The sequence below is a fragment of the Protopterus annectens genome, chromosome 10.part0 (genome assembly GCF_019279795.1).
Source record: "Protopterus annectens isolate FY-2018-M chromosome 10.part0, PAN1.0, whole genome shotgun sequence".
Taxonomy (NCBI): Eukaryota; Metazoa; Chordata; order Ceratodontiformes; family Protopteridae; genus Protopterus; species Protopterus annectens.
Genome location: NC_056744.1, coordinates 893,171,352 through 893,193,851, shown reverse-complemented (window position 1 = coordinate 893,193,851; position 22,500 = coordinate 893,171,352). Strand labels below are relative to the sequence as shown.

At 41.9% G+C, this 22,500-nt stretch overlaps 1 protein-coding gene across 1 annotated transcript in view; it reads left to right on the top strand.

Annotated features, from left to right (window-relative positions):
• DNTTIP2 (deoxynucleotidyltransferase terminal interacting protein 2) overlaps positions 1-22,500 on the top strand; it is a gene marked incomplete in the record, with an annotated part of 333,455 nt that overhangs the window by 291,382 nt on the left and 19,573 nt on the right. Inside the window, 1 exon segment of the mRNA XM_044085686.1 lies at positions 2,077-3,623. Within this exon segment, the coding sequence (XP_043941621.1) occupies positions 2,077-3,623 (1,547 nt within the window).

The following is a 22,500-nucleotide window of genomic DNA, read 5'->3' as shown; positions in this document are numbered from 1 at the left end:
GGTGGAGGTGGGATTACATCAAGTATAAGCTCTGAGCCCTTTCTTATTTGCACTGGTGATGGACAGGTTGACAGACGAGATCAGACAGGAGTCCCCGTGGACTATGATGATTGTAGATGACATTGTGATCTGTAGTGTGAGTAGGGAATAGGTGGAGGAGACCCTGGAGAGGTGGAGATATGCTCTAGAGAGAAGAGGAATGAAGGTCAGCAGAACTAAGACAGAATATATGTGTGTGTGAATGAGAGGGAGAATAGAGGAATGGTGAGGATGCAGGGAGTAGAGGTGGCGAAGGTGGATGTTTAAGTACTTGGGATCAACCGCTCAGAGTAATGGTGAGTGTGGAAGAGAGGTGAAGAAGAGCATACATGCAGGATGGAGTGGGTGGAGAAGAGTGTCAGGAGTGATTGTGACAGACGAGTACCAGTAAGAGTGAAAGGGAAAAGGTCTGCAAGAGAGGGTAGTGAGACCAGCTATGTTTTATGGGTTGGAGACAGTGGCATTGACAAAAAGGCAGGAGTCAGAGCTTGAAGTGGCAGAGTTGAAGATGTTAAGATTTGCACTGGGTGTGACGAGGATGGACAGGATTAGGAATAAGTATATTAGAGGATCAGCCCAGGTTGGAAGGTTTGGAGACAAAGCCAGAGAGGCAAGATTACGTTGGTTTGGACATGTGCGAAAGAGTGATGCAGAGTATATTGGGGGAAAAGATGCTAAGGAAGAAGTTGCCAGGTAACCAGAAAAGAGGAAGGCCTAAGATAAGGTTTATGGATGCGGTGAGAGAAGACATGCAGGTGGTTTGGTATGACAGACCAAGATGGCAGAGGACAGGAAGAAATGGAAACAATTGATCCGCTGTGGCGACCCCTAACGGGAGCAGCCGAAAGAAGAATTATCATTTGTTAACCGGTAACGTCCGACTTGGAATGAAGCCAGTTTTTAGCAGAGGCCAGGGGAGAAAGTCACCAGACGCATGTCTTTGAAAAGTGGGAGGAAACCCACACAAACTCAGAGGACATGCAGACTCCGCACAGAAGGCACCCCATACGAGAATCAAAGTGAAGAACCTACTGCTGTGAGCCGACAATGCTACCGCTGCACCACTGCGCCATCTAAATCCATCTTAAGGCACCAGTAGTCAAATAGTATTTTAAGCAAGGAAAAGAAAAGATTTCTGCAATACTTGCAGTTAGGTCAGTGTTTCCTTAGAATAAAAATCTGAGCAAGATGGTGACATAATGTGGCTAACTGGCAGATTGATAGGAGCAGTGGATTACTTTTACTTGTCTAAATGTGCTAGGCTGTGTATAGTGTGAGGGTATGAAAGAGACATCCCCAGTGCTCTTTCTGTAACCCCCCCCCCCAAATGCTGGCATGCTACTCCGTCAGACGTCTGTAGCATCTCCCCTCGAGTGTGACAAGTATCCATTCACCTTTTCCTTCATCTCTCTCATCGGTTCCTTCAGCACCTGATTCATTAGTCAAATGTGGATTATTAGGTTTCAGCCCTGTGCACACTGAAGCCATTTCCTGAAGGCCACCTGGGTTCTTGTCACTGCTCTGATTGTTTATATTCCAATTAAAATGTATCTTTATATCCCAAGAAATTTTTTTTTTTTTTTTTTTTTAATGAAATTGCCTGCAGTGGATGAACATTTTCAGTTGCGTATGTTCACAAATTAATGTTAAGTTGAACCTTTGTGGGTAGATATATTAAAAACTGCCAGTGTTGTGATCATTGCATCTCGTTTTTGAATACAATCAAGCTGTTTGGCACATCATTTCTCTTCAGAATGATTAATGAAAAACTGTTTGCACATATACAGTTATGTTAGACCCACACAAGTAAGATTTGGTTTATCTTTGGAAGGTCTCCTTTCCTACCATTTGATTGTTATAATCATAAAGTTAAATCATAACATCACACTGATTATCTGTGTGATAATTTTGTCATAAATCTAGCTTTGCATTTGCGTATTAAGCAGTCATGTAGAATAATGTTTGTTTTACTTTGTGTGGGTAATTTTTAGTGCAAATCATTTTACTTTTCATTACAATTGTTTCTTTTCATAATAGGTTACATCGCAAAACATCAGTTCAAGTCAGAAAAAAGCAAAGTCCCGAAAAAGCCTTAAAGAATCTTCATCTGAAGCAAGTAATGAGTCTCCTCCTGCAGATGAACCAGAAGTTTCAGAAGGAGAACAAGTGTCCGTTTCTTCAGAGGCTCCGATTGAAGGGCATCGGAGACTGACTAGAAGTAAAAGCAAACGCACTTATTCATCATCTCATGCTGCTGAATTTCATAGAGACGGTGACACATCTGAGGCAGAATCTGCTTCTTCTACCATCTCTGATGTTTTTCTCCCAAGCATTAGGAGAGTGACCAGAAGCAGGCACAGTAGTGCTGCCTCTGGAAAGGAGCTGTGTGTAGATTCCCAGAGTGAAACAGGAAAGCTGTCATCTGTGTGTACTACTCATGAGCTAGTCACACCTAGCAAGAAAGTACCAAAGAAAAGGCAAACTGAAGCTGAAGCATTGCTGGATACGTTTGTCACAACCGTCTTGGAAGCAGGACGTGAAGTCTGCTCCTCTGATAGTATCCCAGGAAGTCCAAGGGTAAGCAGAAGCAGAATTACTAGAGGTGGCTCCCAGGCTGAACCCCCTGTGGAACAGCAAGCAGAAAGTAAAGCATATCCCATCAGAACACCAGGAAATATTTCACAGTTGGCACTGGAACCCAGGCTTGAAAATTCCAAATCGACAGCTGCTTCTGCAGGTGTTCCTGCTACTCCAAAATTGTCCAGAATTCAAACCAGTAAAATAGTGTCTCCCATTACTGAAGATGTTGAAGAAGGTTCAGAAGAGTCCAGTAATGGGTCTGTTGCTCAAAACTCTAAAAGTTTGATTGCTTCAAGTGCAAAATGTAAGGTACCACTTAAAAATCTTTCCGAACCTGTCGCAAAGGAACCCAAAGTAACCTCGTCTGTTTCTCTAGAATCTTGTAGTCCCAAACAAACTGCAAGTAAACCAGGTAAGACTGGCTTTAAAATGGAATCCAAGCTACCTGTGGAAGTAGCAACAGTTGAGGTACAGGACCGTGATAAACAGGTTGGAAAGACGGGCACCCTAAGTGTAGCAAATTCCATAACACATGGCAACAAAGCTTTAGAAGTAGTTGATGTCACAGAAAATATTACTGAAGTTCAGCCAAAAGCATGTCTCAGCTTAAAAGATTTTGCAAAAGGAACATTCCAAAAACAGAAAAGAGGTATATTGTCTATTAGTAGTAGCGAAGGTGAAGATGATATAGTTTGTGACAGTGATCATGATAACAGTGATCATGATAAGAATGAAGAAGTATATGTGCCTAAAAACTGTGATGCCAAATCTAACTCGAGTCTTCCACAGTGTGAGGCTATGGATACTGTTGGACTGTTTGTTATTGACAAAGCACCAGGCCTGGACACAAGTAAAACATACTACTTGGAGCGAAAAGAAAGGGTAGCGGAGCTAGCTGAAAAAAGTGGCCATCAGGAGTCCAGTGAAGATGATGATGATGAGGAAGAGGATAAGGATGAGGAGTCAGATGATGAGGATTACTTGTTAAATAAGAAATCTGGAGTGTAAGTATTCAGTAAGTATTCCATATAGTGATGTTCTGTACTGCTTCACGGTATTCATAATATAAGTAACAGTATACGAATACAGTGTGTTTTCACAAGCTGTTTCATTGGTGCCTTATATATTTGTGTCCAATGCTGTATCTTTTTAAATGGAGTCTGTTAATCTAACCACAAGTAAGAGTAGTGTAATTTAGTAGACAAACACTGAGGCATCATAAAAGAATTTTAGAGCTTGAATAGACATAAGTGAAGACTTTGATATGGCAAGGCAGCTTATAAAATTATGCAGTCATTGCTGCTGCAATTTCATTTTGAAAAGTACTTTACTGCAAATAAAAAAAATTCAAAAAGGGATGAAATGGAAGGTAAATGGGGAAAGAGGAAGCTTGTTTTTTGCTCTTAAAGTGATGGTATATAACTTGCATCAACATTAGAAATTTCAAGCCAGAGTTGTAGTGTAAGAGGGAAAAAGCTCGAACTACTGTCCAGGCAACCTAGGTTTGTTTAGTGACTTGGGCATCTGAGGTGCTGGAGGAGGGATGGGCATTCATCTAGGCATTCCCTGTGGGGAAGTGTGGTCCATAGATGGTATTAGCCCTTGGATGTTAGAGATGAATGCATAGGGGGCAAAAATGAAAATAATTCCTCTGTCGAAGTTGTCAGTGGCACACTTACATTTCACACTGGCCTCAACCTTGGAATGGAGGTAGTCCAGGTGCTGTTGAAGAGGCTGGTAGACCTGGCACTGGACAGGTGCATGGTGTAAGCTGTTTAGAATGGAACTGAATGGGTTGGGGAAACACTACAGAGATTTCATCAGTAGTGCCTTAATAGCTATAAACTTGGTGTTGTGCAATACTTGCACCATCTACCCACTCCAGTCGAGTGTCAAACAGACAAGTCCAAAACAAGACCTGGGATCTTCCTTAGTACCTTTTTAAGTCGCATTTCAGTTTTCTGAGCTGTTGGTCTTGACATCTTTCCATTAAGAGTAGTCGCCATGTTGTAATGCCTCTGAACCAAAACACACCACAGCCATATATTTTTATTTATTTATTTTTTCCTCTCTCTCCAGGACTTGGTATTGTTGGTGTATCTCAAAACATTGAAGCCTGCAGTACATTTGAGGGATTGAACACTAGTGAGATGGTTCTGCTCAAAACCTCTCCAGTTTTGAGACAGTACTCGAAGATGTACTTTTCTGAACCCGGTTTGGAATCCATACTTGTCTAAAAAGTCCATGATCCTGGCTGAGAAACCCATGCATATCTAGCAGTGGTATGGGAAAGTCGGACACATTTCATTCCATTTCCATTTGTTAAATGGAGATGGAACCATTTTTAGGATGGGTCCCAGGGAGGGGTACAGTAAACGAAGATCATAACAAATGTAACATGGCTTGTCCAACTTTTCAGTTACAGATAAGGCTGGTTTAAACTATCTTTATTAAATCAATAGCTTACTGTTAAAATGCAGTTTAGAATCAAGTTGTGTGTACAGTATGTACAGTGTTAGAGTGGAGGAAGTGGTGAAAGGAAAGTGAGACTAGAGATTGTAAAGTAGGGTGTGTATCGTGCTCAAGAATTCAACGTAGCATTGACTTCCAGGATGGGTGCACATTGAATAACAGCTTGTTTCTAGCTCTCCCAGCGTGAAAACAGAAACTCAGCAAAGAAGGCCAGTAGACTTGTGTTTGTGAGTAATTGCAGTAATCACAGTAACTGGCTAGTAAGCGCACTGGCTGGATACCAGAAATAAAGAAATACAGAAAGCCTGGAAAAATTGGCTACAAAAAGCGAGTAAAGTTCTGCAGCTGTTAAGCAAAAAGCAGTGCAACCTTCAGACATGATTTCTAGTAATCTACAGGAAGATCCAAGACAACTGCAATACAGACCTAGTTAAAATAAACAAAACACTGATGGAGTATATCAACACAAACAAAAGGCTGGAAAAAAAATGGAAGAAGCTTTAAACATATTCATATGAGATGTTTAAAGCTGCAAAGGTCAAGAGTTTGAAATAAAGAAAAGTCTGGCTAAACACGAGACTGCTCAGGAAGAGATTTTTCAATGAATAGTAGAATTAAAGGACCGATTATGTAGGGAAAATCTAAAGATGTTAAGTTGTCAATTTCGCCTTCATTCTTGCTGGATGGGTTCGGAGCCGATCCTTGGCTCCGACACGGCACTTGCTTAGCTTGAGAACTCCTTTTACCAGCTCGAGGCAACCCTATATCCCATGATGCAAGGCGAGACTACCTCATATCTCGTTTGCCGCTTTGCGAAGAGGTCTCTTTTTTGCCAGCTCAGGTGAGTTTGATTTTTCAAGCAATTTAGTCAGGGTTACTCTCCCTTTTCTCTTAATATTAGATAGTGTGTAGTTTTTCTACAGCCCACCCTATTTCCCTTTTAATTAAACTTTCAAGTTAATTTTGTTAAGTTAATAATTTTTCAGTTAGGCCTAGGCCTCCCTTTCTTAATCCCTATCTGTGTGTGTGTTTTTGGGATTAATAGTGTGACTGTTCAGTGTGTGTGTGTGTGCGTGTGTTTTTTTTGCTTAGACTATGTCTAGGGAAGGAAAGGTCTCAGGCTTCAAGAAGTGTGACTCGTGCTGTCAGAAGATGTCTCTGACAGACTGTCACACTTCTTGTGTTTACTGCCTGGGGCTTTTACACCTGCAGGACTCCTGTGCTATATGTCATTCTTTTAGCCAGAGAGTCCTGCAGGAGAGGAGGAACAAATTAATCCTCCGTGGCTTATTAAAGCCAGAAGGTTCACCCACTAAGACTGGGTCGAGTAAACCTTCAAAGCCACCTAAGGTTCAGGCTACAGTGGTTAAGCCTTCCTCGGTGGCTCCGACTCCTTCGGAGTCGAGATCGGCTCCAGCTGGAGCCGATCTTTCTTCCTCTGATGTGGTAGTGTCAGTTCCTACCGGCTCCGACACTCAGTCTACAGTTGCCTTGTCAGCTCCGGCTGGTGCCGACGTGTTATCCAGTATCGGAGCCCAAAAGTCTTTGGCTCCATCTGGAACCCAGAGGACGTCGGCTCCGATGGCTTCGTCCAAGAAGAGATCTCGGTCCCCTTCTTTGGAGTCGATCCACTCGGCTCCAAGGTCTCCTCTTTTGTCGGAACGGAGTCATCGGAACCGATCTTCGAGATCTTCCAGGCTGTCTGACCACGATTTAGAGAGGGTGGTAAGCAGGCTGTTGAAGTCACAGGCACTAGCCCAAATGCTCCATAGCCCGTCTCAGCAGACTTTGGCTATTGCTCTTCCCCTTGAACTTCCTCCTCCGACTCTCCTCCAGAGTTCGGAGCCGGAGCTTCTCGGGACAGCGACCGTGTCGGCGCCGGAGCCGATACATCCCCTTTCGGCTCAGTTGTCTTCGGCTCCGATCTCCTCCATGAGACCTTCCTTGGAGGGATCCGGTCGTCGAGTTTCCCTTGTCTGCTCCGAGGGGGCTAGTGGCATCGGACCCTTGTCCGACCCCGCTCTCCCTCTCGGGGCTTCGGCTTTGGTAAGCTCGGCACCGACATCGGCCTCGGAGCCTTCTCTCTCAGTGGAGCCGGGAATTCCTGTTTCTTCGAACGGGAGTATTCTGGTCTCCCTGGGAGGAGCCTTTGAGGTGATGAGGAGTGTCCTGGCACCTGAGCCAGGTCAACGGTCCATCCCTTTAGCTCCTCCCTCTTCGTGCCTGTTGATGTCTCTTGCCAGCCTCTTGCTCTCAGGCCCAGGGCTCCATCGCCCCAGGGTTCCCCATTGGGAATAACTTCCTCTTCCGGGGTTTCTCCTGATCCCGCAGGGGAACCCCCGGAAGAGGACGTGTAAGAGGAAACACACAGACTCCCCTGAGTCTACAACATCTGATACCGACTTAGATGAGTCGGAGGGTTCCCCACGGTCCCCTCTGAGGATGTCTCCTTTTCAGACATCCTTGAACTCCTCAAACAGAGGGGAACTGGCCTTCCATTGGCCCCTCCGAGGCTGTGTCGGTATACCTGGTGGCTTTTGGATCCCGACCCTCCACCTCCTGGATGTCTCCGCCTTTCGACCCACTTATGCAGGTAGTGGCTTGGAAGGCGTGGGCAGCCCCAGATTCTGTGGAGCCTGTCCCCAGGAGGCCATCCAAATTTATTACGGCCCCTTCAGACAAGCAGTTTCTTTCTAAGGGCATCTCTGTGGATGCTATGGTGGTGGCGGCAGCCACCAAGAAGGAACTTGCGGATCCTTCCGTGCCTGTCCATCCTCCTAACAAAGATTCTAGGACCATGGATAGGTATGGTAAGCGGATGTTTTCTTCAGAGACCTTTGCTATGCGTTCGCTGAACTACCTTTGTCATTTCACCAAACTTCAAAGAGATATTCTCAAGGAACTAGGTGAAGTGGTTCAGGATCCTTCAGCTGCTGGGGCTCAAGACAAGATTGCCTCACAGCTAGCAATCCTAAATTCTTTAACCAACTCCTCCATGCGGCTCATATCCTATGCAGCCGATGGAGCGAGCAGAGCCGCAGGCACAGGAGTGGCTCTTAGACGTCAAGCCTGGATGCGGCTTTGTAATTCTCAAGGACCCCTTTAAGGCGCCCTTCACCAATACCCCCTTTGACGGTTCGGCTTTGTTCGGACCTCAGGTGAAGGAAACCTTGACCAGGTGTGAGCAAGACGGCAAAACTCTTCTGCCGTAGGAGTCCATTTTTCCACCCCTTCTAGACCCTATCCCAAGGGTCAGAAAGGAGGAAAGATGTGGTTCCGTAAAGCCCAAGGAGCAGCGCCGGACACACGTGGTCAGTTTACCCCCAGAGGCAGAGGGGGTAACAATAATAGACGCCGCCCTAGAGGCAGGGGGGGGTCCCCAGAATCAGGGCAACAGGGAGCCTCTTCCTGATGAGCCCTTTCAGCATCCCTGAGGTGTTGCCCGACTGTCCACCCTTGGAGGCAGTCGGGGGAAGGATATCGCTGTACCCAGTAGCCTGGCGTTCCCTTTCACAAGACATGTGGGTACAGTCTATCATATCAGAGTGTTACAAAATCCCCTTCGAAAGGTATCCCGTACCTCACCAATCCCTTCCAGACATCTCACCCGGTCAAAGGGATTTGGCAAAACAGGAGGTTTCAAAGCTCCTAGAAAAAAGAGCCGTCCAGACTGTTCCAGCAGACCAAGTAGGATCCGGCGTCTACTCGAGATTCTTTTTGGTCCCCAAAAGGACGGGAAATTGGAGACCTATTTTTGACCTGAGCAATCTAAACAGATTTGTCAAGAAGGCAAGATTCCGGATGGTCACGCTTCAGTCCATTCTGCCCTTTCTGGGCAAGGACAACTGGATGTGCTCGATAGACCTTCAGGACGCGTACTATCGCATAAAGATACACAGGCGCTCCAGGAGGTTTCTCCGCTTTCGGCTAGGGACCAGTCATTATCAATTCAGAGCCCTGCCCTTTGGCCTCACTTCAGCCCCCAGAGTGTTTACCAAATGCATGGCAGTGGTCACAGCTCATCTGAGACGTCAGTGATTCCAGGTGTTTCCTTATTTAGACGACTGGCTCCTCTCCGCCACCACCAAGCATCAGCTTCTTCAGAGCAGAGACTACACTCTGCAGCTTTGCAAAAGGTTGGGAATATCGGTGAATTTCGAAAAATCTTCTCTGCTGCCTTGCCAATCTATCACCTTTATAGGCGCAGAATTAAACACCGTCAGTATGTTAGCCAGACTAACAGATCAGAGAATTCTGGACATCCAAAAATACGTTCGGATTTTATTGCAGAGCAGCAAAGTCAAAGCCAGATTGGTTCTGAAGGTTCTAGGTCTTATGGCTGCGGCCATTGTACTTCTACCATTAGCTCGCTTCCACATGCGTCTTCTGCAGTGGATGTTATTCACTCAGTGGTCGTTCCAGAACCTTCCCATGAGGCACGAAATCTTGCTTACACAATCGTGCAGGACTCATCTAACCTGGTGGATATCTTCCCCTCTACTTCATCAGGGCCGACCATTTGTTCCCCTCCTCCGTTGCCACAGTCACTACGGATGCCTCTCTGATCGGGTGGGGGCATTATCAGGGCAGGATGGTCCACGGGACTTGGCAACCCATCGAATACCATCTGCACATAAATGTCCTGGAGATGAGAGCGGTGCTTTTAACGTTGCAAGCCCTCAACGACTTTCTTCCCGCGGGGACTATTGCAGTTCAAACGGACAACATGTCTGTGGTCTGGTACATCAACAAGCAGGGCGGGACCAGGTCCTATCCTTTGTGTCGAGAAGCTCTCAGACTTTGGCAATGGGCAATCTCCTCTCATCGGTTTCTGATAGCAACGCACATCCCCGGCAGGTCCAACCTTTTAGCGGACAGACTGAGCAGAGCCATTCTCATGCCTCAACGAGTGGTCTCTCAATCAATCGATAGTGGACGAGATATTTCTGAAGTGGGGCACCCCTTGTTGCGACCTTTTTGCTACACCCCAAAACAACAAATGCCCGTACTTTTTCACCCTCTTTCCCCTACCAGGCCAACCCCTGAGAGACTCTCTAACCCAGGATTGGCCCCGGGGACTTCTGTACGCCTTTCCTCCTTTCCCCTTAATTCCACAGGTCATTCAGAAAGCTACTGTTTTGAGAGCCAAGTTGATTCTCATTGCCCCTTACTGGCCTCGACAAATTTGGTTTCCGACCCTACATCGTCACCTCCTGGTGCAGCCTTGGCATCTGGACCCAGTTCCGGATCTTCTGATCCACCAATCGGGTCAACAGCACCGGGCCATTCGTTCTCTCAACCTCACTGCTTGGTTGCTCCACTTCCTTCCCTAGCCAGGCTTCCTATGATCTCTGATCCTGTCAGAGATATCTTAATAGCTTCTTTGAAGTCGTCCACCAGAATGGTTTATGCTAGCAAGTGGCGACGTTTTTCCCTTTGGGCAAACTCCAGGCACATTGATCCCTTTACTGCACCTGTGCATTCTGTTTTAGATTTTCTGGCTGAAGTTTTTCAGTCAGGATCTTCATCAACAGTCAAAGTTCAACTGGCGGCTATTTCCAAATATCATGTTGGCTTGCAAGATCATAACATTATGTCACATAGACTATGCAAAGCCTTTCTGAGAGGAGTTTTTCTCCTAAGGACTCCAATAAAACATCCTCCTCCACAATGGGATCTGAATTTGATGTTAGCATCCTTGATTTTACCCCCCTTCGAACCGTCTGCTTCATGCTCCTTGAAGTTACTGACCTGGAAAACAATATTCTTACTGGCTGTCACTTCAGCAAGGAGGGTATCCGAGATTCAAGCTCTCTGCATCCGTTCCCCTTACTTGTTTCACAAGGACAGGGTATCCTTGAGAACAAATCCATCCTTTCTACCCAAAGTTGTTTCTCAAACTAATATTAATCAATCCATCGATCTACCAGTTTTTTCCCAAATTATTCTGACAGAGCTGAACAAAAGCTTCATTTTTTGGATGTCCATCGTCAGCTCAGATATTATTTGCATAGAACTAAACAATTCAGGAAATCAGATCAGTTATTTGTCTCCTATGCAGAAAACAGGAAAGGTCTCCCAGTATCAAAAGTGACCTTGTCCAGATGGTTATCTTCCGCCATTTCTTGTGTATTCGCTCAGAGGCAAGCAACTACCCTCAAAACCGAAGGCACACTCTACCAGGAGCCTATCCACTTCTACAGCCTTTCAGGATAGGCTACCCATTGATACCATTTGTGCAGCAGCTACTTGGGCCACTCCTCATACCTTTGTCTCTCATTACAAATTAGATTTGGCCTCCAGGGACAGAGCCAGTTTTGGTTCCACAGTACTCAAGAGTCTGTTCCATTGAGCCACCCGGGATACAGGTGCTAGGGACGCGGTCCCATCCAGCAAGAATGAAGGCGAGATTGACAACTTAACATTTAGAAGTTATGTACCTACCATAACGTTCCATGTTAGTTGTCTTCTCTTGCCTTCTTTCTTGCGTCCCTCCCTCCTTCCCCCTGGCCTGGACAGATCTTGAAGAGTTTCTCTTTATCAGATTCACTCTCCTTAGTTCTTTAGAGAGTCTATCTTACGAACTTTTTGCCTAGTTCTTCTAGGCTAGTTTTGCTCTTCCTTTGGGATTAGTATTATTGGCAGGGTTCTTTAGCTACCAAACGAGATCTGAGGTAGTCTCGCCTTGCATCATGGGATATAGGGTTGCCTCGAGCTGGTAAAAGGAGTTCTCAAGCTAAGCAAGTGCCGAGTCGGAGCCGAGGATCGGCTCCGAACCCATCCAGCAAGAAAGAAGGCGAGAGAAGACAACTAACATGGAACGTTATGGTAGGTACATAACTTCTAATTTTCAGTTATACCAGAGAAGCTTGAAGGAACAGACAATATTAATTTTATAAAAGCACAAATAAGCAACTGGACTGATATTCCCACAGCAGGAGTTGTTACTTGAAAGGCCACATCATGTGTATGCTCCAAACCTGGCTATAAGAAAGTAACCTAGACCTTTGCTGGTAGATTGCATCTTTACCATTAGAAGGGGTTGATTCTGACAAAATTGTGGCAGAAGGACAAAGTACTAAAAATGGGAGACACCAGTGTGTTTGTGGAGAATGACTGCTCGTTGTACATCAGACAGAAGAGGAACAAATTTTTTCCACTATTCAGGTAATGTCGAGATACAGGTGTGAGATGCAAACTGCTGTACCCGACTGTCTTCAAGGTATTCTTCCCTGGAGGGACAAAATCATTTTTTGAAGTACATGCTAAGGAGGAAGTACAAAAATTTGTAACAAAAAAGTAAGCTGTGAAACAGAAGGAGATTCTGCTTCTTGTTAATAGACCACAGAGGAATTGTACGTTTGAAACCCTTTCACATTTTTCAACGGAAAATGTTGGAAAGAAGGAAGGGAGCGTGAGAGTTGACTAGAAGAATCAGTATTATGTTGGAAATGAAGCAGAAACAGGATTTTGGAGATGACCAGTAATAAAACCAGTAACTTAATATGAGATACAGTGCAATAATTGTATTTGTGAAATATGACCGAACATGAAAATCTGGAAACCTTGAACTTTTTCAGAATTTGTTGGACTTATGGGGAACTCTAATGTATATGCCCTACTTCATGTTAGTAATGTTCAGAAAAGTGCTTTGGGGAGCTGGAGAGGAGGGAGAAAGCTAACTAAGTAAATATTTGGTTTTCTTTCCATAATATAAATTGAAAATTTTTTTCAGTTATTTTTAAGTGTAATGTTTGTAAACAGATGCTGCTGTTATATCTCTCTCCCTATTCAGTTTTAAGAAATGTAGGCGTTGCAATGAAAAATAGGCCTGGTTAAAACACATGATAAAAATGTATATGCTTTTTTTCTCATTCTTGCATGGGGAAATGACTGGATTAAAGACTTTAGACTGATTTAGTAACCTGTTTTAAGAGAGAGCAAGTAAACGAAAAAACATTGGACTATTATGAGGCTTTTTTTCTGACAAACGCATGTATGCTCAGTAACAATTCTGCAGCTGGTCTTCATGTTGCCTTGGAAACAGTTTGGTAGAGAAACTGGTTACAATCTGGTGGAGAGTAATTGGCTGAGGGGAAATCAAGAGAAATTGACTTTGAAATTGGGCGGCCATGGTGGTGCAGCGGTTAGCGTTGTCGCCTCACAGCAAGTTCTCCAGTTCGATTCTCAGCTGGTGTACCTTCTGTGCGGAGTCTGCATGTCCTCCCTGTGGTCACGTAGGTTTCCTCTGGGTGCTCCGGTCCTCCCACATCCCAAAAGACATGCAGTAGGTGGATTGGATGCTCTAAATTGGCCCTAGGTGTGTGTGTGTGTGTGTGTGTGTGTGTGTGTGTGTGTGTGTGTGTGTGTGTGTGTGTGTGCCTTCTGTGGAAGATTAGGTGCCGGGCTGGCAACTTGACACTGTACAACTCCACTGCCAATCATTAGCGGACAGATGATCCACTGTGGCGACCCCTAACCAGGAAAAGCCGAGAGAAGAAGAAGTTAATGTTCTCTCAAGGCATTCAGAGGTTTTCCCAGCTGGGAGAGCTATAAAGATAAGATGAAAAGCAATCACCACTTAGTAGAAGCACAGGCTGCACCATGCATCTGAGCAGGGATGAACTTTTTCTATTAGGTTAACTCAAGTCTGTGAGTATGGCTGTCAGTTTGGGACTTTTGTTCCTGTTAGAGTAATACTTCCTTCAGTATTTGAAGGTGTATGTTAGTATTAAGTTAATAGTTTTTTTTTTTTGGGGGGGGGGGGGGTTTAGAGCTTTCAGTAAAACAGCTTTATAAGGTATGACAGGCTCAAATGTATATAAGAAACAACTGTATAAAAGTACAACCTGCCAAACAGTGTATGCATGTAACACAAAAGATGGAATTAGAGGTTTAATAAAAAAGGTGTTATACATAAAAGGTGGGAATATTTTTTTAATACACTGATGCATTCTTTAATGTTGTTGTTTGGCAACCCCTAATCAGGAAAAGCCGAAAAGACACTGTGGAACTCTGGTCTGCTAATGATTGGCACTAGATTTATATGGTGCCACGTTGCCAGCCCGATGCCCAACCTTCAGCAAAGGCACGCCCATTCGCGCATGCCTTTCGAAGGCCACTCTACTGCGGGGAGGATATGCAATGATGCATTCTTTAATGTCTTTAAATGTAAATGGCGTTGCAGATAAATACAAACGAGTAGTGAACTATATTAAAATGTAGAGTTCAAATTGCTCTGTTACAGGAGATGCACTTAGAAAGGACTGAACATGTGTATTTGATAAAGAGGTTTTCAGGATGGTTATTCAGTGGAATACCTGGGACAAAGGAAAAGAAGTGTACTTGTAGTAATTGCAGGAGGAGCTCCAGTAGTGATAGAACATAAACTAATGGCAGATTTGTAGTGCTAAGGAGCTGCTGCATGTGTTTACATTCCATCTAAAACTGCTATAATGGAGCTTAAGAAAATTCTGGGAGAAATAATGGTTATCAGCAAAGAATATTACTTGCAGGTGGCGACTGGAATTTGATTTGCAGCAGTGAAGGTGTGTCTGGTGGGACCAGAAGGGAAAATATAACAGAAGGTTTGGTTTTTGAAGAAATTTATGAAAATATTTGGCATGGAAGATGTGAATTCAGTAATAGGAGTTTGGGTTGAATTTACATATTATTCCTCAAGATATAAAAACTGTGCCAGGCTAGACAGAATTTACATTTCACGGGAACATGTGCATTTAATTGAAGTTCTTGATAACCCACCCAGTAACTATTTCAGATCATGCAGCAATAATGTCTAAAATAAAAAGACAGGGTAATGAAATAAAAATGAGATTGATGCTTGTCCCACCTATCTGTCGAAAAGAGAGGAATTTAAGGAATGTGTAGTGGAGATTATTTAGGAGGTGTTAGGATAGAAATTTATTCTGAAAATGTAGCTAGGGAGTGGGATAAAATTAAGGTGAAGATTAAAAATGGGGAGGGTAAAAGAAAGGGATCTATGGTTAATGAGTTATTTAGATTGACTGACAAATGTTAAAGTATTGCTGAAGAGGGGGAATCGCACAGAAAAAGAAAAGGATCAACTGCAGAATGCTAGGTGTAAAATAAGGGATTACCTCTGATATGCACAAGCTTAGAAAGATTGTGGTTAAGCAACTGTTTTTGATAATACTAGAGCAAAAAAACTTTTAGCACAACGACTTGGGCAACAAAGTATAAAGTGCTGTGGCCAGGATAAAGGAGCCTATAACAAAGAAGGTAACCAGATCCTGTACAGGTATGGCATTTGAAATATTTCAGAAATTCTATGAGAGTCTATAAAGCAGAGAAATACAAAAATCAAGAAAAGGTACAAATGGAATGTTTATGGAAGAATTTAAATATGCCAAGGTTAGAGGTAGATTTGTGATTTATAACCAATCTACAGGAAAGTCCCTAGGAATAGATGGCATTGCTGTGGAAGTTTGGAAGCTAGGAGAAAAAAAAAACTGAAAGATCTGGCAGGTTTTGTTTAACAGTATCTTAAGAGAAGTACCACCATCCTGGAGGAAAGCGGTAGCTGTAACACCTAAAGAGGGTAAAGCTCCATCAGATCCAGCTTCATGCAGGCCCATTTCAGTACTAGACTGTGATGTTTGTGTCTATAATGGCTAAAAAAATGGCAAAAATACCAAAACTGATATAGATCAGTGTGGCTTTGTGGAGTGGAGTCAAACATTTGACAACATTAGCAGAACATTGATGATCCCAAGGGAAGCAGAATGCAAGAAAATGCCATTATTGTTGCTTGGTCTTGAGGCATAGAAAGCATTTGATAGAGTAAGCTTGGGACCTTATGAGCAGGGCAGTGGAAGCATTTCATTACCTGAAAAATTAAGGTTGATTGGGAAAATACATGCTGGATCATCATATGTGAAAATTAAAGTGGATGGGGTCCTCTCTTATAATTTCTGCTTGAGCAGACGAACCAGGTAGGGGGTGTCCTCTTTCCCTTTATTATTTGCATTATATTTAGAATCATTGGCAAAGAAAATAAGGGACTCAGCAATTCAAGGATATAATTAGTATGGTAGTCCAGAAAAGCTGGTTTTGTTTGCAGATGATTTGTACCTGATAAAACCAAAAAAGACATTAGTGTTGTGGAACATTTTCAGACAGTTTCATGTGTTTTCAGGATACAAAATTAATGAAGCTAAACCAGAGGCAATAGCAGTAAATTATGTAGTCACACATGAACTAGTTCTGGAATACCCATATTTATGGGGACAAGATAAAATGAAATATTTGTATGGATTAACCATGATTCTAGTGTGGTAGCTAAGGATATGTTGGAAGACGGCAAGAGTCAAGTGGGATAAGTTGATTCTTTGGTAGAACAGGGTGGATTGGGAATACCCAATCTGAAGAGGTATTTCAGAGCTACACAGTTAAGACTCCTGTGCATACCACAAGCAAAGTAGAAAGGGATGATGATGAAACACAGGGAAGCCCAAGAAACAAGGAGAGACTGGGATTTTTGATGCATAATCATGCAGAATATTAAGACTTTCTGCTGCTTTATAGATAATAAGAACTAAACCAAAATGGGAATGGAGAAAGGTGATTCTGCCTATAGGGATGACTGCATTGAGGGATATAGACATTAGGCAACTGGAGAAAAATGGCAAAGGAAGCAAGGTATTGGGAGCAAATAACTAGAGGAAAAGATGATAGAATGGGAAGACGCCAAGAATTTATTTGGACTTCAGGTTAGAGATTGCCTTCCCTATCCGGGATTGATATCTGAGTATAGGCAAAGAGATAGAAATAGGGGTTCCTAAATGGAAGACCAGCAACTGGTAGAGTTTTTAATAGAATCTAGAATAGAAGCTGCCATTAAAAAAGGGATAATTAGTGGAGTATATAAAATATTGCATGATAGCATTGCATGATAACTATGAGAATAAATCGGAGGTTAGAAATGATTGGGAAGAGAGTTTGGATAAACAATTCACAGAAGGATCTATGTGCAGTGGCTATAAAGTGTACCACCCCTGTTAAAATGTCAGGTTTTTGTGGTATAAAAAATTAGACTACAATAAATCATTTCAAGACATTTCCCACCTTTAATGTGACCTATAACCTGTGCAAGTCAATTGAAAAACAAATCTGTTGGGGGGGAATATGCAACCAGCGAATTGTACTTTTTTTTTTTTTTTTTTTATAAGTGTGCACACCCTTAAACTAATACTTTGTTGAAGCACCTTTTAATTTTAATTACAGCATTCAGTCTTCTTGGGTACACACCTGCCATCAATTTAAAGATATTCTGATTAACCCCAAATATAGTTCAGCTGTCCTAGTAGGATTTTCCTGACATTTACTCAGTTGCCTGCTACAGCAAAAGCTCTGGTCCGCAGTGAGCTTGCAAAGCCTCAAAGGGATCTCATTGTTGAAAGGTATCAGTCAGGAAAAGGGTACAAAAAATTTCCACAGCATTGGATATACCATAGAACACAGGGAAGACACTCATCAAAAAGTGGAGAAAAGTATGGGACAACAGGGACGTTGCAAAGAACTGGACGTCCCTCCAAAATTGATGAAAAGACAAGATGAAAACTAGTCAGGGAGGCTGCCAAGAGACCTACAGCAACACTAAAGGAACTGCAGGAATTTCGGGCAAGTACTGGCTGTGTACTACATGTGACAACAATCTCCCATGGTCTCAATATGTCTGGACTATGGGGTAGGGTTGCAAAACGGAAGCCTTTTCTTACACAGAAAAACATCCAGGCCCATCTAAAATTTGCAAAACAATACATCAGGTCTCCCAAAAGAATGTGGGAAAATGTGTTACGGTCTGATGAGACCAAGGTTGAAATTTTGGAGTTGTGGCCAAAAGGGTACATGTGGCACAAAAACAACACTTCGCATCATCAAAAGAACACCATTCCCACAGTGAAGCATGGTGGTGGCAGTATCGTGCTTTGGGGTTGCTTTTCTTCAGCTGGAACTGAGGCTTTAGTCAAGGTGGAGGGAATTATGCACAGGTCCAGATACCAGTCACTTTTGGCCCAAAACCTTCAGATGTCTGCTAGAAAGTTGAAAATGAAGAGGAATTTCACCTTTCAACACAACAATGATCCCAAGCATACATCAGATCAACAAAATAATGGCTTTACCAGAAGCAAATTAAAGTTTTGGAATGGCCCAGCAGTCCAGACCTAAATCCAATAGAAAATGTATGGGGTGACCTGAAGAGGGCTGTGCACAAGAGATGCACTTGCAGTCTGACAGATTTGGAGTTTTTTGCATGGAAGAGTAGGCAAATATTGCCAAGTCAAGATGTTCCATGCTGATAGACTCCTACCCAAGAAGACTGAATGTTGTAATTAAATCAAAAGGTGCTTCAACAAAGTATTAGTTTAAGGGTGTGCACACTTATGCAACCAGCTTATTGTATATTTTTTATATTTTTTCCCCTAACTGATTTTTCAATTGAATTGTACAGGTTATAGATCACATTAAAGGTGGGGAAAGTTTAGAAATGATTTATTGTGGTCTCATTTTTTATATCACAAAAACCTGGCATTTTAACAGGAGTGTGTACACTTTTTTTATATCCATTGCGTGTCTCACAAATAGGCAAGAAAATATAGAAGATTTAGGATTTTTGCCTGGAAATGTTTACATATATATTTTTATACCCCAAGCAGGCTCTAGAAAATTTTTCCTCAGTCAGACAGCAAGTGTCAGAGCTATGAAGGGGAAGAAAGAGGTAATTGGGAACATAGTTTCTGGGAGTGCGGCGAGTTGGATTCCATGCGGGATGCACTGTCTGAGATGCTGGATGGCCAGATTGGTCGGACGAGAGAGATGATTTTTGTGAGCCACGATAACAATCAGAATTGCTTAGACATGGCAAGGCCTTGCTGCCCAAAAAGCAATTATTAGAAAATGGAAATCAAAATGTAAACCAACTGTAGTGGAAGTAGTGAAAATAGAATCCAAGATAAAGCAACTGGAATTCAGATCTTTAGAAAAGGGTAGGAGCAAACTACATAGGAAAAAATGGGAATTGTGGGAACAATACATATAAGGGAAGGGATGAGGTCTAAAAGGTGACATGACTTAAATGAGGTATGTAGTATTTGAGTGAGAAAGATTGGGTATATTATAAGTGATGTATAATGTTTGCAACTGGGAGTGTCAGTATGATTTGTGATGTAAAATTCTTGCATAGCTAAACAGTCCTTGGTTTGTGACTTACTGTATAGTTGATTGGCAAGAGAAGTTTTATTTGTATTTATCACTGGTTTTTACTTGTTGTCGGTAGGAAGGGACTGTTTACTTTCATATTTTGTTGCTTTACCTTTCATTTCACTGTTGGTTGTTAGAAAGCGATAGGTTTTAGATAGGCAAGCTGTAGCTACCCCAAGGGGCCTAGACAGCTATAAATTTACACAGAGAGGAAAATCCTAAGCATAGCTAAACAATCCTTTCTTGGTTTGTGACTTACTGTGGAGTTTGGTAACAGAAGTTTTATTTGAATTTATATGTATTTATCATCACTGGTTTTCACGTGCAACATAAAAGAATTACAACTTTTGTCTAGCTTGTAAAACTTGTATGGTCAGAACAACTTACTGTACTTTAGTTGTATATTGCTGGTGTGATTTTTGTCATAGAAGTTGATTTTTAAGTTCTCTTTGAATTCTCTGGTTTCTGGTTTTGATCTTTTTCTTTTGTAATATTGTATTCATTTGAAGCTGAATATGGATTCCTTAAATTAGTATGTAATTAATTATTTGCTAATGCACAAATATCTTGTACAGTGTAATAAATCGTATGCATATTTAAAGGTAACCGCTGATAACACTGGTGATCCTAGTGTGAAAACTTGGATGATTTGCTTACCACTATTAGAAGTAAATCTAGACTTGATGATGATTGCACTTGTGCAATTGGCATGGCTTGGAGAACTATTGTTTCATATATTAATGACTGAACTGATGAACAAATAGAGCACATTTAGAAAATGATACATCTGTTTTCTGCAAAGATCATTCAACCCCTATGAATCAAGACGATGCCGCTGACAACTCTGGAATTCTGGATGCTAGTATTCAGTGATCTGAGGATCCAGTTTTTTAAGAAGAAAACAGAAAAAAAAAAGGAAGAAGTTCACAACAAACAACAAGGATGAAAAATAAATTGATTAATGACTAAAGGAAAGATAATATGCAGTGAAAAAGGCACTGCTTTATGTAACACACAGGTTACAGAAAATTATATTTTTTATCAGAAAACCTTCAGTCTATGGAAAAAGGCATCTTTCCAACAGAGAAGGTAGAAAAAAAAAGGCAAGGGGTAGGTGAAAAGGAAGAAATCAAAATTGAATGTGGAAGGATTGAAGAACATTGTAAGAAAAAAAGAGGAGAAAGACAAATGTTGACTACATGACTCGAGCTGTGGATTTGCAACACCATCTGGATGAGAATTTAATACACAATGAAAACGATGGGATTAATAAGACTAATAGTGATGATCTATCCTTTGTAACAATTGATAGAGCAGATATCACTGTATTAGAAGGTGAAGATTGTTCAGAGCTGGCCAGCAAAGATATTATTGTAATTGGCAATTCAATTATTAGAGGAACTCATTTGTATTTGCAGAGATGATAATGAACATCAAACAGTGTTATGCTTGCCAGGAGCAAAAATAGAAGATGAGACAAGCCTTTGAAAGCCTTAATGTAAGTAAGTATGGATCTGTTTTTATTCATGTTGGTACAAATGATGTTACTTGCAAGGATTCCCTGACTGTTAGTAGGGAACTGACAGCCCTCTTGGATAGTATTGCTTGTACTGGTCTTAGGATTTATTTTTCACAAATCGCCTATAGAAAGGCTAGTCCGGTCACTGTGAATGAAAAGATTTTTTGGATGAATACCTACATGGAAAAAATGTCTTGTTTTTAAAAGAAAAATGGAAATGTGTAGAGCATCCAAGCCTTGTTTTGGACATACTTATTCAGACAGGATGGTGTGCATTTGTCTAGATCAGGGAAAATTAATTTTTGCAGCAGATATTATGCAATATGTGACAAACACTAGGCAGGATTTTTGCCATGTTGAAAATTAACAGCCCACAGTAGCAACATTTGATGCATCCCTAATGGTTGTTAATGCTAAGAGCATTAGTAACTTTTTTTAATTGGAAAATTTGCTACATTCCCACAGGATTGATGTTGCCATTGTTTGTGAAACATGGTTAAAGAACAATGACTGGAAAATCAGGTGGAGGTCTTATGATAGGGATTAAAGATAGCGGAGACCTGTAATTATTACATGTTCAGTGATGATACCAATACAATAATTTGTGTAACTGTGACCATAAAGACAACCCTGTAACATTATAACAATTGTGGAGTGTGCAGATGACCTAGAGGAATTTATAACTTTCTTGCATGAAATACAGGAGGGAAGAATGATATTAGCTGGGGACTTAAATTTACCAGAAACAGACTGGAATAATATTGATTCAACAACGTTGGTAAGGAAGTTATTCACAGCGTAGGAACAATTACTTCAGATTCAACCTAACAGGGGGCGGAATATACTAGACATTGTTTGTGTTCCCAAAGAAATTACTGTAACATCAAGTCCGGTTTTACCACCATTGATGTGCAGTGGTAATGAGGTTGTGAGGCTGCCAGTCCAGCTAGCTGGAGTTTTGTAAATAATCATGTCATTTGGGGATATTAATATGATCCATATGCTTGTCTTACAAATGTAAGAGAATTATGTGTTATGTGAGTATTAAACTGAGCTTCAAGAATGTAACCACAGTGTACCCTACTGGAAAAGAACAGAAATGTATATAAGCTATAGTTGGAACATGCAGAGTTAACTTGCAAACCCTCAAGAAAATAAGTTGAAAAGTAGTATTTTACAATTGTGTTTCAGTGCAGCGAGAAGACACAATGTCTAGAGCTAGAGGTTTACCTATGGTCTTAACTAGGTTTAAAATGTAAAATATTTTTTATTGCTCTGTGACTTCTAGCAGCTGCACATATGAGAGAGAGGTATTTTTGACAGAAAGGTGCTAAATTCTAAGTATCTGTTTAGCCTGGGAACTGGAGGCAGGTGACAGCGATGTCATCCAAAGCTGGCCCAGCAGTAATGTTTTGATATTAATTTGGGAACTCTGTATGAGACTGCATTTTGTATCTCATCTTGGATTTGAAAATATCCAATCAGCACTTCTCATCTGCATTTACCTTGCTCTGTAAGTAAGATTTGGGTATAGTATTTATTTTTAGGATTAGCTTAGATTTTTTTCTGTATTTCAGACTGTCCTGCAATGTTGTTTTTAAAATATTTCCTGTGATTCTGAACTCTGTAGGCAGTGTGCTGAGTTATTG